Here is a 16,145-nt window from a genome sequence, read left to right as displayed (position 1 = left end):
GTCAATTTCATTTGTTTCTTTAATATCTTTTACATATTTACATATTGATTCATCAGTATTAGCTTATCTCTATTTGTGACCTCTTACAGTGCTGGGCCTATTGTAGAAAGAGTTGCATTAAAAAACAACTTGAAATTCAACTAATCAAATTTGTGTATTGGGTACTTGCATTTTATTTTTAAAGTTTGTTTCTATTTAGCCTTCAAATGCAATTCTTTCAGCAAAGGGCCTAGGAAATTTGCATTCTTAATTTACCATCTCCCCATTCAGAAATATCTTTATCCTTCAATCCATCAATTGAGAAATCAGAAAATAGATTTATTTTTAAACATGTTGCTCTTCATCATACACCACCGTATCATTTTTGTCAGAAAAATACAGATTGCAATGGATCCATTGTCCCTTCAGCATATAGCGTGATTAAATAAGAAAAAAAAATGTCAAGCCAAAATGGAATATCTATTCTGTTTGAGAATAGTTTTTATAATAAAATAAAGGGGGAATATTTGTTACTATTTGAAAGAGTAATACATTTTCAAAACTATTTATACACATGTCTTTATACATGTGACTGTTTAAGAAGCACAGGATTAATATAATTTTTGAACAGATGAAAAGAAATCTCAGTCACTAAGCGCTTCAAATAATAAACAGATATTACTACCAGAATAGCATACAATAAGACTATACTAAACAAGTGCATCAAATTTTCTGATTTTTAGGAGTTTCATTTTTCTTTTTAATTTTACTAATGTTAAAAAGTATCTTAATATATTATGAAAGGACCCTTCAAAGCCATTGGCATGACATTAAAGATTCTTCAAAAAATAGAAAATAAAAATTGTAAATGAAAAAGGTAACAAAATATTGGTATTTCTCTATACCAAATATTAATATTCCTTTAAAAAATTCACTATATATTTCACATTTGATAAAAGTCCAGGAAATTTAACTAGTTGGCTATGAGAACTGGGCGTGCCTTCTATGGGATTTACAGAATCTCAGAGGCAAGTGAATGTAAAATAATTTCAAAAGTTAAGGACAATAAACTTTGCAAAGAAGTACAACTACCTTTTATAAGATAGTTTTCTTTATCACACTTTAAAAATAGATTACTGAAGTATGACACCAAACCATGTTCCCAAATAAATTCATGACTACATTTTCCCCAAAATTCTAAATTATCTGGTAAACAAACAGTGTTATACATAATACAGATCACATATAAAAAAATTGAAATTGCCTATTAGATCTAGAGAAAATATTGTGCTAGGTTTGTGAATTAAATTTTCTCCCACAAAACATTCACCCAGACTCTTGTTTTATCCACTGAGCCACAAGAGAGGTGACACATATACTGTTTGTTTAGATAATACAGGAAATTCTACATATTTATTTAGTTAATTTCAACAAAGGATAAATATTAGAAAATTTTGCATGAAAAATGAAAATAATTTGATACACATACTGGGTGGAGAGTGGTAAAAGCAGATAAATGACTTGCCCATGGACAGAAAAAGCAGTATGACTCACAGAGCAAACCATTTCATCAACAAACCACCTACTAAGGCCAGATCATTCACTTCTTGCACTTGAAGCCACCAATGGGGGCGCTCTCTAGAGATATCCAACACTCCCAATTCCATTGCAAGGCTTCCGAAAAATTGCCCCAACTCCCACCCTTACGATCATCACCATAATCCAAAAATTAAAAGATAAAAAAATATTTACCAATATATTTTCCAAAATCATGTAAGAATGCATATTTAACATATTTCTGTAATGTTTATGTTGAAGTAAGTGGGAACTGTTACATGTGAACTACTGCAGAACAAGGCTCAGATTAGGCCTCAGATTGTACCAGAGAGCACCTGGTGACCCAACCTTCCAGGGCCCTAAGGCAGGTCTGAACCTAGCCTCTTGTCGAGGCCCTGTCGGCTGCTTTCCGAGCGAACATGGCAAAGCAAGGGAGAGAGCGAAGCAGAGCGCCGCGAGACAGGGCCTCTTGACATCTATGCCGAATTTCACCGACTTTCTTTTGTTTTTACCAATTCACCGACCAAAAACTGGCCGGTGAAAATCATCCAATGAGAGCGCGAGCTGCTATGACGTCATATTAAATATTCATGAGCTCATCTTGAATGGCGACCCTTGGATTCTTGGCGAAGAGTGACGACGAAATATCAAAGAGCGCTGAATATGACTCTAAAATGCTGAATATTGACCGATTTAAGGATTTGCAAGTCGATGAAATTAACTCTGCACTGAAAGGACGAGATGTCTTTGTAAATCTACCCACAGGATATGGAAAAAATGTAATATTTCATGCGATTCCACCGGTCGAACCGGGGCGTCGATTATCGATCTCCGGGCGATCTCCGCTGTGCAGTGCAGTGAGGGAAGCTGGGGTGGAGTTGCTGGGAGTTGACTCGAGTCTGACCAGCGGCTGAGCAGTATCTCCCGGGAAGTTTCGGGGCGGTGATGGGTCTGTTACGGCCAGTAGTAGTAGTAGTAGTAGTAGTAGTAGTACTACCACTACTTGTAGCATTTTGCTGGTTATATCCCCTTTAGTGTCCCGCAATTAAATGAATCCCCTGCAGAATAGTGGACTACTATAGTACTATATAGTATTCCAAACCCAAAACGAAACAGCTCTGACATTTCATTGGTTTACTCGGTGACCAGTAATATCATGACTCATGTATATTCATTAGGAAGACGTTCCTCATGAATATATAATTCAGTTCAGATGTCAAGAGGCCCTGGCTCGCGCCAGGCCTAATTCGCTTCGCGAATTAGGGAATCCCTCGCTTCGCTCGGGAAGCAGCCGCCAGGGCCTCGACAAGAGGCTAGTCTGAACCCTGGTCACAAGGTTTTAGTGCCTCACGCTTGAGACATGTTCTACCTGCACATAATGCGATGTCACTAATTTCCAAAAGTTGAGTCTCTGCTCTCTCCAACCTTTAGTCTCCTAAGTTCAATTCCATGTTCCAACTCATCTGAGCCTCGCTTTCATCTCTGATAACACACCAAATCTGATGTAAAATTGCTTTTAGTTCTCATGCATGCTTTACCCTGACCACATCTTGCTTTCAATGATAATCTTCAGTCCCATGCATTCAGTTTTATGTTGCAATGTAGGAGTCAGAGTTTCTTGATTTTTTGCTCAGAGGCTGATCATCCTTCTCACTTTCTTTTGTGTGAACACAGCGGGCGAACGTCTCGGCTACAAGCAGAGGAAATAGCATGGTCGCCTCACCATACACCTGCATTAGACAAATAAATTGAGAATTTAAATGAGCAAGTTTCAATTTTGTAGTTGATCTAAACAATTGAAATTTGCATTCACTCATATAACTTCATACATAGATGCATGGATACTTGTGATGTACTGTAAGACAAAAACAAATCTTGTTTGTGATAATAAACCTGAATTGCAAGGAAACATTAACAGAAACACTGGAACTATATAATCATGCATTGAAAAATGTGCACATGTTTACAAAGTAAAAAGTGAATGGCTGTCAGAACTAGACTCAACATTGAATGGGCAAAATTTATGGCTGAATTCATGTCCCTGCAGAATCTCGTGAATTGTGAGACTTTCTTTCTCAAAGAATTTAACCACTTTCTCCTTGAGTAAAATTTATTATTTTTGTACCATGGGGAAGCGTAAATGTTACTCTTTTATATTTGTCATTTCTTTTGAATAAAATATTTTGACAAATAAGTAAATTTTTTACCTGAAAAGATGCACCAAACAGAATTTTCTTCCTCTGTTTTCACTTGCAAATTGTGCAACATTTTGTGTTTTAGGCACAAACATTATTTATATCATCAGAAAGCTCAAACTCTATACTTTCTTACAATGTCACACTTGATATGTGGCATCTTTTAGATGGGTCAGCAGCCAGCTTTTTCCATTAAAGGAGAAATATATTGATTATGAATATGGCCTTATTATATATCAGTGGAAAGGTCATGATGTGGGGATTATCATTTGGTCATTCAAAAATAACGAAAGTAATACATAAGGTGGAAATTGCCAATTAAAAAGCGCTAAAATGCCTCTCCGAAATACGCCTCCCAGCGGTCTCTGAATTGACTCGAATTTGATGACGTGTATAAGTGTACGAGAGACGTGATTGGCTCTCCCACGTCAAGCTCCACTTGCATGCAAAACCTGTTGCGAGGGTACGTTTTCTCCACACTGTCACTGAATACTTCTATCACGAAATGAAAGAAAACCCAGACGTTTATCTAGATTTTGTATTTTCAAATTGATGATTTTGAAGATGAAGAGAATGATGATGAAGTTTCTAGCTCTAGTGACGTGGATGGAGGTAAATTAGGGGAATTACGCCTATGATGATGAGTCGGACAATTCAACTTGCATGCCGATTCGCTACCGACTCATGTAGCTGCTAGTGCTAGCTGCACGTACCGCGGGCCAAAATAAATCCATGAAAATTAATTCCAGCCTGACAATCTAGACAGAGTCTCTTCCCTCATTTACTCTAAAGAAGGAAAATAATGATATAACTGTACTTACAAACAAGTGAATATATCCAAATCTGAAGGCAAATCAACTCAACGAATAGCAGCAGACGATATGCACCGACGGTAATATTCACGTGGCTGAGATAAATTGTCACTCGTTCTGTTAGATATAATTTCTATCTCATTATTTTGACAAAATTACGAAACTCGGGGAATTATTTATCTATATAAAAATATAGTAACACCTCATACTATTTTTAAATTACGATAAAATCTTTTTTGAAGCAAAAAGTTGAGGTAAATTAAAATTAGATGTAAAAGATCATCCCCAACATGCGTAGCTCGTATGTAAACAAACCATCACAAACACACATTGCTTGCTCGCCTTGGCTGAGCTGAGAGAGTACGGTAGATGCACGTGTTGCACAGCTCTCAACCGGCACTTTGGATGGTTTGTTTACAATCACATACAGAATGAGCTACGCATGTTGGGGATGATCTTTTACATCTAATTTTAATTTACCTCAACTTTTTGCTTCAAAAAAGGTTTTATCGTAATTTAAAAATAGTACGAGGTGTTACTATATTTTTATATAGATAAATAATTCCCCGAGTTTCGTAATTTTGTCAAAATAATGAGATAGAAATTATATCTAACAGAACGAGTGACAATTTATCCCAGCCACGTGAATATTATCGTCGGTGCATATCGTCTGCTGCTATTCGTTGAGTTGCCTTCAGATTCGGATATATTCACTTGTTTGTAAGTACAGTTATATCATTGTTTTCCTTCTTTAGAGTAAATGAGGGAAGAGACTCTGTCTAGATTGTCAGGCTTGAATTAATTTTCATGGATTTATTTTGGCTCGCGGTACGTGCAGCTAGCACTAGCAGCTGCATGAGTTGGTAGCGAATCGGCATGCAAGTTGAATTGTCCGATTTATCATCATAGGCGTAATTCCCCTAATTTACCTCCATCCACGTCACTAGAGCTAGAAACTTCATCAATTTTCTCTTCATCTTCAAAATCATCAATTTGAAAATCCAAAATCTAGATAAACTTCTGGGTTTTCTTTCATTTCGTGATCGAAGTATTCAGTGACAGTGTGGAGAAAACGTACCCTAGCAACAGGTTTTGCATGCAAGAGGAGCTTGACGTGGGAGAGCCAATCACGTCTCTCGTACACTTATACACGTCATCAAAAAACCCCAATTTCGCGGACGTAATTGTGTGTGTTTGAAGCATTCAGAGAGAGAACTTTAAACTATCAATTAAGTGAGTTTCATCGGTCTCCATGATAAATGATGTACACCATCGTGTTCTTCTTATTTTCCCCTTTAATTTGATATATAATTCTTTATTTTTATGATTTTCAATATATTTCTACTTTAAGATGCAAGACGAGATTTCTAAAATTTCTGAGTAACATAAAATCCAGAGTTCTGATTGGCTGAATAATGTTTTCACAACAACAGGCGCGGGTAATTTGAAGAGATTACCACATGGTGAGTGTGACCTTGCAGAGGCCCAGTGTGGGGAACATTGGAATTTGTGTGGGTGTGTGGTCTCTATATATCACTTGGATAAAAGAAGCTACTTTTTCAGGGCTTGCCGACTGACTGTATTATTTCACATTGTTCTTGTTTCATTGTAAACCTATAAAGTCAGAGATCTGTATTTTTTACGGAAATGTAATAAATAAAAGATAAAACGTACACTTAAACCTTACATTATTAATTTCTGGGGTTCTGAAATCTAATTTTGTTACTTTTACAAAGAATTCGAATATTTGTGATAAAATTTTGTAGATTTGTATGCATTCTATATTCAAATAAAAGACAATGGACCAAATTAACAAATGTGATTTAGAAACCAAATTCAGATTGGTTACTCAAATTGTATGTATTGATTATGTTTAAATTCGTTTAATAAGGGGTCAGATATTTGTCACATGGGCCTAATTTAATTTACGAACATAATGAGCCCACAATTCTAAATGAATGAGTCTGTTGATTATTCATATGAAATAGCAGAAAGGGTGAACCCACAACAGGAATAAGCTTATCCCCTTTGTTCATTTTCACCCTTTCTCAACATCAAAAGTTATGAAGTTTCAAACCATCTTTGAATATATGGGTCAACGACCACAATAATTTTTTGTTCAGTCCCACATATTGAATATTGTGTTCATACCTTGACTGGAGATGCAGTCATCTTGATCTTTCCCCATGAGATTGCTTCATCAGGTCTAGCTCCAGCATCACATCCATCAAACTCCTGAGCTGTGTTTAGAAACACACAGAAATCGGCTCCATTCCTCTACAAAAATGGAAGAATGATGGACAGAAATTTTCATTTCAACCTATAGGACAAATGGACGACTTGAATACCTTAACATGTAATTAATTAAATTTATTTTTTCATCAAATAATTTGGAATCACTTCTGGTAAAATTGTTGTTGGGAGAGGTTTAGAGTTTTTCATGCGAGTCTGTAGTAGCGTATGAGGTATGTATACCTTTCATTATCATTATCTGTCATTTTCTCATGATAGCCACATTGAGCATTAACTTTGAAAGTCTATAAAATAGAGATGTATTGTAGTCATATAGCTGTTTTAAATCAGGAGTTCTGAAATATTGGCATGTGAAACATTTCAAAACTAGCTGAAAATCAAGTTAGCTATATATAGACTTGTTTCATGACTGGATACCTTGCTTATTTTCCCAATCACAGAACAAATGTTTTTTTTACCAGAATTATTTGGCATATAATATTTTTTATTCATACATGTACAATCGGATATTGTTTTTTTAGATTCTTTCAAAGATGTCACTTTGCTACCAATACTGCAACAAACATGAAGGCCCCAATTGCACAAAGGAAGTCTACCCCCCTGGGTATTCAAACCTCCAAATAAGCATTTTAAGTGTGCATTCACTCCGGCGGGGGGGGGGGGGGGGGGGGGGGGGGTGTGCGTCACGAAACTAAGTTCTGAGGAACTGCCCACATGGGTAAAATACGGGGTCTTGGGAACTAAAATATGGAACGGGATCGCAGTACAGTAGGTACGGTGCATGCTAGTGCTGTGCATGTATATCTGGGTGCACGGAGCTGCTAGCGGAGGGAGTTGTGAAGCCGTGCGTGCAGCTCTCCCATGTGGTGCTCGTGCAGGGATAGGGAACCGAGACGTTTCGTATTGGGGGTCTTGCGAGCGGGCAGGCTTCTCAATGGAACTTTTGTCATTCGGACTATCTTTAGAACTGAAAATTAGGTCTGAAAAAGGGGGTCATTTAAGCGGCACGTCCCCGTAGTACCAATATATGTGAGTGCCCCCCCCCCCCTGGAGCATTCACAACACAATTATATAACAAGTGGAACGCCTCTGGCAGTCTCGCCTGCATTACGCAATTTAATATAGCAGCAGTGCTAACTTTGAAAACTACTATAAAATAATCATTAACAAAAACATCATTCATATAATGACATAATACCACATTCATTGACCATAAATGACATTTGAACAGAGACTTAAGACTGTCAACTACACCCATGTCCACATTTCATTCACTCTATCCATAAACTTTCAAAGTTATGATGGCACTTCAACAATTACCCCAACATAGCCTAAGTTTATTGACCTTAACTGACCTTTGACTTGGTTTTGTGACCTGAAACTCACAGGGGATGTTCAGTGATGCTTGATTACTCTTATGTCCAAGTTTTATGAACTAGATCCATAAACTTTCAGAGTTAGGATGGTAATTTAACATATACCCCCAACACGGCCAAAGTTCATTGACCTTAAATGACCATTGACCATGGTCATCAGGTCATGTGACCTGAAACGCGCACAGGATATTCAGTGGTACTTGATTAACCTAATGTCCAAGTTTCATGGACTAGATCCATAAATTTTCAAAGTTATGATAGTAATTCAACAAATACCCCCAACTTGACCAAAGTTCATTGACCCTAAATGACCTTTGACCTTGGTCACGTGACCTGAAACTCGAGCAGGATGTTCACTAATACTTGATTAACCTTATGCCCAAGTTTCATGAACTAGGTCCATATACTTTCTAAGTTATGATGTCATTTCAAAAACTTAACCTTCGGTTAAGATTTTGAAAATAATTTTCCCAACATGGTCTAAGTTCATTGACCCTAAATGACCTTTGACCTTGGTCATGTGACCTGAAACTCAGGCAGGATGTTCAGTAATACTTGATTAACCTTATGTCCAAGTTTCATGAACTAGGTCCATATACTTTCTAAGTTATGATGTCATTTCAAAAACTTAACCTTAGGTTAAGATTTGATGTTGACGCCGCCGCCGCCGTCGGAAAAGCGGCGCCTATAGTCTCGCTCTGCTATGCAGGCGAGACAAAAACCTAGGTGGGTGTTTAGCACCCTTGAGAGATAAAAATCTCCTGTTTTATACATACCATCAGATTTGCATTACATATATGATGTTTGACAAGCCCACCACCCAAGATGATCATTCCTGTATGTGCTGCGTATACTGCCTGGCTGTTCATTCTCCTTACATCTGTGTGAATAAAAAAAGAGACATGTCCCAGTAATGAAATGCAACTTTATCTTCTGAAAATAAAACCTTTGAAAGTTTACCCGACATTAACTCCTGTTTAAATTTCACTCACATTAACAAAGGATAAGTGTTTTTGAGTTTTGATTATTTTTTTTGTTCAGAATATTCAAAATGCAAATATTCTACAGCAAAAGTGTCACAAATGCCATAGAATTTCTTGGAAAAAAACTCATGATTATATTTAAAAATTGTAAAAGATAATCTTATCTTCCTATGGAGATATCTTGATGAATAACTGACCACTTGGGTCATAAGTGATGTGGTGTAGTGGTTCTGACGCTCATCTTGTAAACAGAGGGTCGTGAGTTCAAATCCCACCGCAGCCTAGCATCCTTTGGCAAGGCATCAATTTAAGCTTCGCCACTCTCCACCCAGGTGTTAAATGGGTACCCGGTAGGATGTGAAAGTCATTTTTGCTTGTCCAGTACTGTGTATTTCTCACCGGCGACTGGCTGGAATACTCCCTAGGGAGTGAAGAAAGTGCATACTTTGTGTGCGGAAATGACTGATAGAATCCGATGACCAGGGTAATAATGTATCTGTAAGCGCTTAGATACATGTCTAATGCACATGATAAATAACCAAATAAAGCTCTGGCCATTCTGGGACAAAGGATTTCAGTTAAGATTGAATTTGCAGCTGAATTAGTGAATTTCATTATTAATCCTGGATAAGTTACTAGCTGTTCTTAGTCCTGATGACATACCTTCAATGATATCTAATCTTAGGCCCGGGTTCTTGTAAGAATGAAAGTAAAGAATATCCCCTAATGAACCATCCGTTAGAGCAGGACTAAACACAGGAATGTTATTCTGAAAATGAAAGAAAAAAAGAAAGAAATAATTTCACTTCCAAAATAATAATCAATAAAATAATTAATAGAATAAGTATACATTATATGAATACAACAATATGAATAAAATTATATTTGTATATAAGAGACTATTCCCATAGCTCATATTTGCTTTTAATGTTAACCTCAGTTAAATACTTTTTTCAGTAAAAGTAAAAATGAAATTAGCATACAGCGCTAAGTGTGTCAAATTCAACTTTTAATAATAATTTGTATTTTCAGTAATGCATTACTCAATGGTACAGTGTACTTATGCCCATCTATTCCCTAGTATTGGTGTGACCTAATGCATAATTCTTCCCTTCAAAGTCAAAGCTTTTTAACACATCTTGGTTAACTTGAAATGATATTGGGGTAAAGTGTCCCTTGAATTTGAATATATCAATAATAACGTTACTACATTCTCCAATATATCTGAGTTTGGTATTATCAGTCCACTGATCACGAGGCTGTTTCATCAAGAGTTACAACTAAGGCAATTCTCCTATAATGACAATTGCCATGGTAACAGGACTCAGCGGCCAATCACAATCAAGGCTTCTTTGGTAGTTACAATAATGATCAAAGTTGTACTGCGAAACAATTCCCAGGTTTAAAGAAAATGAAACGAACCAAATAAAAGAATAATGCATTGAACAATGTGATGTACCTTGTATGCCCAGTAGTAGACAGAACTTGGATCATCAATTTCCTTGCCTAACCTAGCAATCATCTTGGATGGCGTCCAGTTGATACCCTGTAATATAAACATGCAATTGATATGAATGCAATCAATTAAAGAGTAGGGAAAATGAGCAGTAATAGTTACATAATTTGTCATGCAAATGGAGATATGCCAAATAGTTGTGCATTTTTAAAAGTTGAATTCACTCATGGGCTCTGCACTTCATAATTTGTCAAGCTCATAATGCATCTGTGATGTCATAGCAAATTTCCACCTCTCATTTTGCTCAACCACATTCCATCCCCCCCAAAAAAAAAATCATGTACAGTATATGCATCATAACATCTTAACTGAATTTTATATGCATGCAGCTGAGAATCCATCCAGTTAAATATCAAACCAACCTCCGTGTTCTGCTCAATCAACATCTGGTCCAAGATCGGCATGAGCCAGTCCTCAAACTTGCAGTAGTTTTCGTTCGGAACCAAGAGATTGCCAATACGATTGATGCCCTTTGGTCTAAGCTCACGACCTTTCAGGCTGAAATCCCCAATATAGGTATCTCCTAAACATTTTATGAAGTCTTCTTCAATGCCTCCAGCACTAGACACTATGCAATCAACCTTGAATGGAAGAGAGAGAGAGAGAGGGGGGGTGAAGAAGATGACATTAAAAGTCGGTAAGTTGGGCTTACTGTCCAGGCAAAATCTTAAACTTTCCTAGTATTTTTGTTTTACATGAATTATGCCTCATACTTTAGTGAATGTTTGAAATTAAATTCTAAAGCCAACATATAGCCATCATATTTTGCATTTCTTCATTTGTGAAAAGACTCAACATTGAAGATATGCAGTACCAGGGTATGATCACAGGGGGGTAAAGGGGGGAGGGGGTCAGATTACCCCTCCATGTAGGATCATTGGCGGCAGAAGGAAAAAAATTTAGGGGGGGTCCACCTGAAATTTTGGGATGGACACAGGTAAAAAATTTGACAAGCAAAAAAAAAAAAAGTTTATCAACCAAAATTTTTTTGGGGTACAACAAAAAATTTAGGGGGGGAAGCAGGAAAAACAATTGACAAGCAAAAAAAAGAAAAAAAGAAAAAAAGGTTCTCAACTAAAAATTTAGGGGGGACAGGTCCCCCCCCCCCCCCCCGTTTCCGCCGCCTATGTGTAGGATCACCCCAAGAGTAGAAGTAGATATTTCTGTAGATGCTTTCATACCAAACAAATTGTATTTTGTAATGGAAAAAATGTAGTAATGCCAATTTACATATAGGATAAGTATTTAAACTTGTATAGAGAGAAACATAGAGAGGAAGGGGGGGGGGGGGGGGTAGGGGTGAAGAGAGAGAAGGGGAGAGCTTCAGTTTCTCACCAAATTATGTTGAGCCAAGAAACTAAAGGTTTCTCTGAGTCCTGATGAGATGAGGTTAGAGGTGTAACCGAGGAAAATGGTACAGTTTGACTTGAGTCGACCACAAGGGTTAAGTTCAGCTCCTTTCTTTGCTTCCTCTTCATCATATCCTTCCTCTTTCTTTGATATCTGAAGAAAAAAATATCAATTATGAATTGCAAGAGCACATTTGGTATTACATGATACATATTCTGGACCCTGTTCCATATAAGTTACTACTATAAGAAGCTTTCCCTCCAATAGGAAATTTGATAGAATCCTTGCTTTTGATTGGCTGTTGAGCAGTGTTACAACAGTAATAACCACTGGCTGGCATAGTTATCATAATAATAGCAAGATTCATACAACAGGTACCTGCTTGTTTTTTAAATATACAAAGACATTACGTACTTGTACCCATACTCATTTAGCATTCCTGTTATTTTCTGGTTCCTTTTATCCTTTTAAATAATTAGGTAAAACAATGTTCTTGGAATAAAGATTAAGTTCAAGGTGACTGACCATTGTGAACCGGAGGAAGATCAAACCCTTTTGTTTAAATATTATTACTTGAAAATCAGATTTTTAAAATCCATTTGGTGTTTTTTCTATGTACATTTTGCGAACCCCAACCACAACCTAAACCCGGAAGGGGGGGGGGGCACTAAAAGTATATTTTGATGGAGGTGTGCCTCATGACATCCGAAATGGGGGTCTAAGGAACTGACCACATGGGTAAAATACGAGGTCTTGGGAACTAAATATATATCGGGCGGTGTGAGAACAGGGTCTTCGGAACGGGATCGCGGTACAGTGGGTACGGTGTCTATATGGGTGCTACGAGCGCTAGCAGTGCATGGAGCTGCTAGCGGAGGGAGTTGTGAAGCCGTGCATGCAGCTCTTGCATGCGGTGCTTGCACTAGACAATTTTGGCATTGCTAGGGAACTGAGATGTTTCGTAAAGGGGGTCTTGCGAGCGGGGCGGGGTTGCTTCTGAATGGAACTTTTGTCATTCAGAGTATCTAGAGAACTAAGAATTAGGTCTGAAAAAGGGGGTCATCAAAGCGGCACATCCCGTACCACCAATACATGTGAGTGCCCTCCCCCCCCCCCCCTGAGACCTAAACTGCCAACAAATAGTGCAGACACAGATTGAAAATTTACTGACAAATAGGTCTTGACAAAATACTCGAAAAAAATACAATGAAAGGGATTTTCTAGGTTTAAGTCCCAGCCTGAAAAGTTTAGCATCATATTTGGACAACTTTCCGCTAGCGAAGGGTTTGCACAGCAAACTCCAACCCATCTTACCCCAAACAGAGTGATTTATACCTTTTATAATTTAGCTCTCCCTTTAGTCAGTTGTTTAAATGAGAGAGGGAATTTACTTGCAAAACATACCATCTTCTGAATTTCTTCTATAGCCAGTCCTAGATTCGTAGCTTGGAATCCACATGTCTTGAAAGATTGCAGAAGCTTGTGATAATCAATGCCCTCATTGAAATCATAACCTTTGACCTTTACCGAGCCTTCTGGCATCTCGGAGCTCTGGACCAAGACGGCCGATGTCGCTACATCTGGAGGTGCAGCCATTTTAAATCAGATTTAATCCACAGTTGGGTTTAGTCTGTATTAAAGATAAGAAAAGGTTTTACAAGTACTTGATTGGATATGTTGAAATGACTTGAGTTGGAGAGTGTACAACATTGATCATCATGGCCTTTTTTGCAAACTAGGTCTGTGCACCGATTAAAAAATAAATCAAATTCTGAACTCGTGCCAAGCTATATCGCCATATTTAACCCATGAATCGTATCGCTCCCTTAGACTTTGTTTGCATCGTTTTCCCGACCATCTCAACCACCCTCACCCTTTTTTATTCCGTCAATTGTGTAGCATGATACATTCTTGTGCTAATGTAAAAATATAACTTCACTGTTATATTTAAATTACAGTATAAGAGTATATAATACCCCTCTGTAATATAAACAATATAATTTGAAAAGGAATAACAAAATCACATTTTTGTGGGTGGGGGATGAGTTCAACTTCAAAATAAGGAATAAGTTAAGTAAAATAAAAACAAAAATAAATTTGAATAAATAAATAGAGGTCTAGGCCTCAATAAATCAATCATTATTAATCAGTCAACAATAGTAGTAAATGAAATATAGTAATCGGTAAGATTACATTGTAGGGCAGGAGACCCTGCCCCTGATCCCCTGTTTCCCCCGATCAATAGCCCTTGCTGCCCAGTCAACCGTAGGCCCAGCAGCCACGTATATAAAGAGCTGCCACGCCGGGCCACGGCAGAGACCATTATACCAGACCAGATACCAGAGTGAGATTATACCAGAGATTGTGAGCTACATGGAACTTTGTCGTCGGATACCGGTGATGTCTCTTGTCTCTCAACAACCAAGGTAAGCAGGATTACCTTAGAATGAATAAATATATATATAAATGAATAAAATAAATTTAGAATGAGTCAGAGTCTAAATAAACGTTAATGCATTAAAAAAAAAAACTCACTACGGCAGGCCTCTACAAATTTTTTTTTCGTCACTTGCCCTGTTGGGCAAGTGATGAAAAAATTTGCTTGCCCAATTCGTTTTATTTTTTTATTATGACGGCACTACTCTTTATTTTTAAAGGTCATACAAAATAACAATTGAGAATCATGTACAGTATAAAAGAACACACATAAGAGTTTATTTTCAGCAACGTAGGCCTGAGTCATTACGTTTATTTATATTTTTTTTCTTCGCTATTTATAAATGGGCGTTTATTTTAACTAAATTTAAGTTAAAAATAAAACCTTCACCAAAAGTTGCTAAAATTTCATATTTTGCATCTTTAAATCCACGAAAGGGTTATCTGTTTGCCATTTTTCTTGGAATTGTTTTGATTTAGCTGGAAACTATAAAGAAAGCCAGAGGGCAGTGAAAAATATTCAGCTCTTTGTTGACTCTGAAATTACTTATCAGATTGTGTGTAGATAATCTCACACAAAACTATGTGCTATACCTCGGGATTTAGTGACTGTGCAATTCGAACGACTTTAACACAGAATTGTGATACACCAATTAGATATGTGTGCACAAGAGTTGAATATGGCGCTAGATTGTTCATTCCCATGGCATGTCATGACATGACCTGGTTAATGCTGCTACTGTAATATTATTTAATCCAAGCAATCCCACCAACATAAAGTTAAGCAGAGTTGAATGTACTGGTGACTTATTTGAGGATAAATCTCAAGACGCACAGTGTAAAATAACCAATAAACTCACTACTTTGCCGGGGGTGAACCTCAGACTCAGAGTTAGGGCAAATCGTTCACATTCATATTCAGCTACAGTACATGTAGTACGTATACGTACGTACATGTACGTTAGGGAAATTCCCTGCACGTGTATGGTATGGTAGGGCAGAGAAGAAAATCTTAATTGAAATTTTCCTTGGGATTTGTTTGTTTATTTTAGGATATATAATAATAATGATAATATGGAGCTTTTATATAGCGCTTAATACAATACAGTTTCTAAGCGCTTTACAATTTAAACAGAACGTAAATAAAACAAGTCCAATATAATTAATCTAAATAGAAACATAGTATGAATATAAGTGTATAAGTGTAATAATGTCAATCATAATTTTATAAACAAAAATCAATAAATGAAGTAGAAAGAAAATAACAGATAACTGGTAATCATTAAGTGTAGAACATGAAGAGAGAATGAAATATCAATCATATAACAACAAATAAATGGAAAGATAAGAGATAATTGGTAATTACAACAGCCTACTTGCTTTGTTGATTAAAAAGATGGGTTTTGAGTCGATTTTTAAATACATCGACAGTAGGAGAATTCTGAATGTGGGCAGGGAGATTATTCCAGAGAGCAGGGGCGCACATCGAGAAAGCACGATCACCATAACGGGTACGAGTGCGAGGGCCAGGTGTAAGTTACAGTTTTGATGATGGGCGGAGAGACATGGAAGTAGGATATCTTTGTGAGATAAGATCGATTAGGTATGATGGAGCAATTAAGGTCATGAATTACCTTGTATGTGAGAAGAAGTATTTTTAATTGAATTCTGTGAGGGATATTTAACCA

General features: G+C 37.1%; 1 protein-coding gene across 4 annotated transcripts; it reads right to left on the bottom strand.

The window, feature by feature from the left end:
* Position 1: 1 nt before the first annotated feature.
* Positions 2 to 15,423, bottom strand: LOC129277875 (deoxyhypusine synthase-like). 4 transcript variants are annotated; one of them, XR_010295788.1, is made up of 11 exons: positions 15,318 to 15,386; positions 14,378 to 14,461; positions 13,426 to 13,651; positions 12,007 to 12,174; positions 11,034 to 11,252; positions 10,615 to 10,701; positions 9,819 to 9,924; positions 8,949 to 9,052; positions 6,695 to 6,820; positions 2,870 to 3,266; positions 2 to 1,931 (listed from the first exon to the last, which is right to left on the bottom strand). XR_010295788.1 is itself a non-coding variant. In XM_064110082.1 (10 exons), exons 3-10 carry the CDS (start codon positions 13,615 to 13,617, stop codon positions 3,126 to 3,128), a joined length of 1,143 nt encoding a protein of 380 aa, XP_063966152.1. In that variant the 5' UTR covers positions 13,618 to 13,651; positions 14,378 to 14,461; positions 15,318 to 15,423; the 3' UTR covers positions 2 to 3,125. The 4 variants fall into 4 exon arrangements, 2 of the variants coding, with proteins under 2 accessions (XP_063966152.1, XP_063966153.1); XR_010295789.1 differs by lacking the exon at positions 14,378 to 14,461 and having other exon boundaries at positions 15,318 to 15,388; XM_064110082.1 differs by having other exon boundaries at positions 2 to 3,266; positions 15,318 to 15,423.
* Positions 15,424 to 16,145: the final 722 nt, after the last annotated feature.

Source organism: Lytechinus pictus, chromosome 15 (genome assembly GCF_037042905.1).
Source record: "Lytechinus pictus isolate F3 Inbred chromosome 15, Lp3.0, whole genome shotgun sequence".
NCBI classification, from domain to species: Eukaryota; Metazoa; Echinodermata; class Echinoidea; order Temnopleuroida; family Toxopneustidae; genus Lytechinus; species Lytechinus pictus.
The sequence above is the reverse complement of the archived record's forward strand: the minus strand, read 5'-3'. Positions and strand labels throughout refer to the sequence as shown.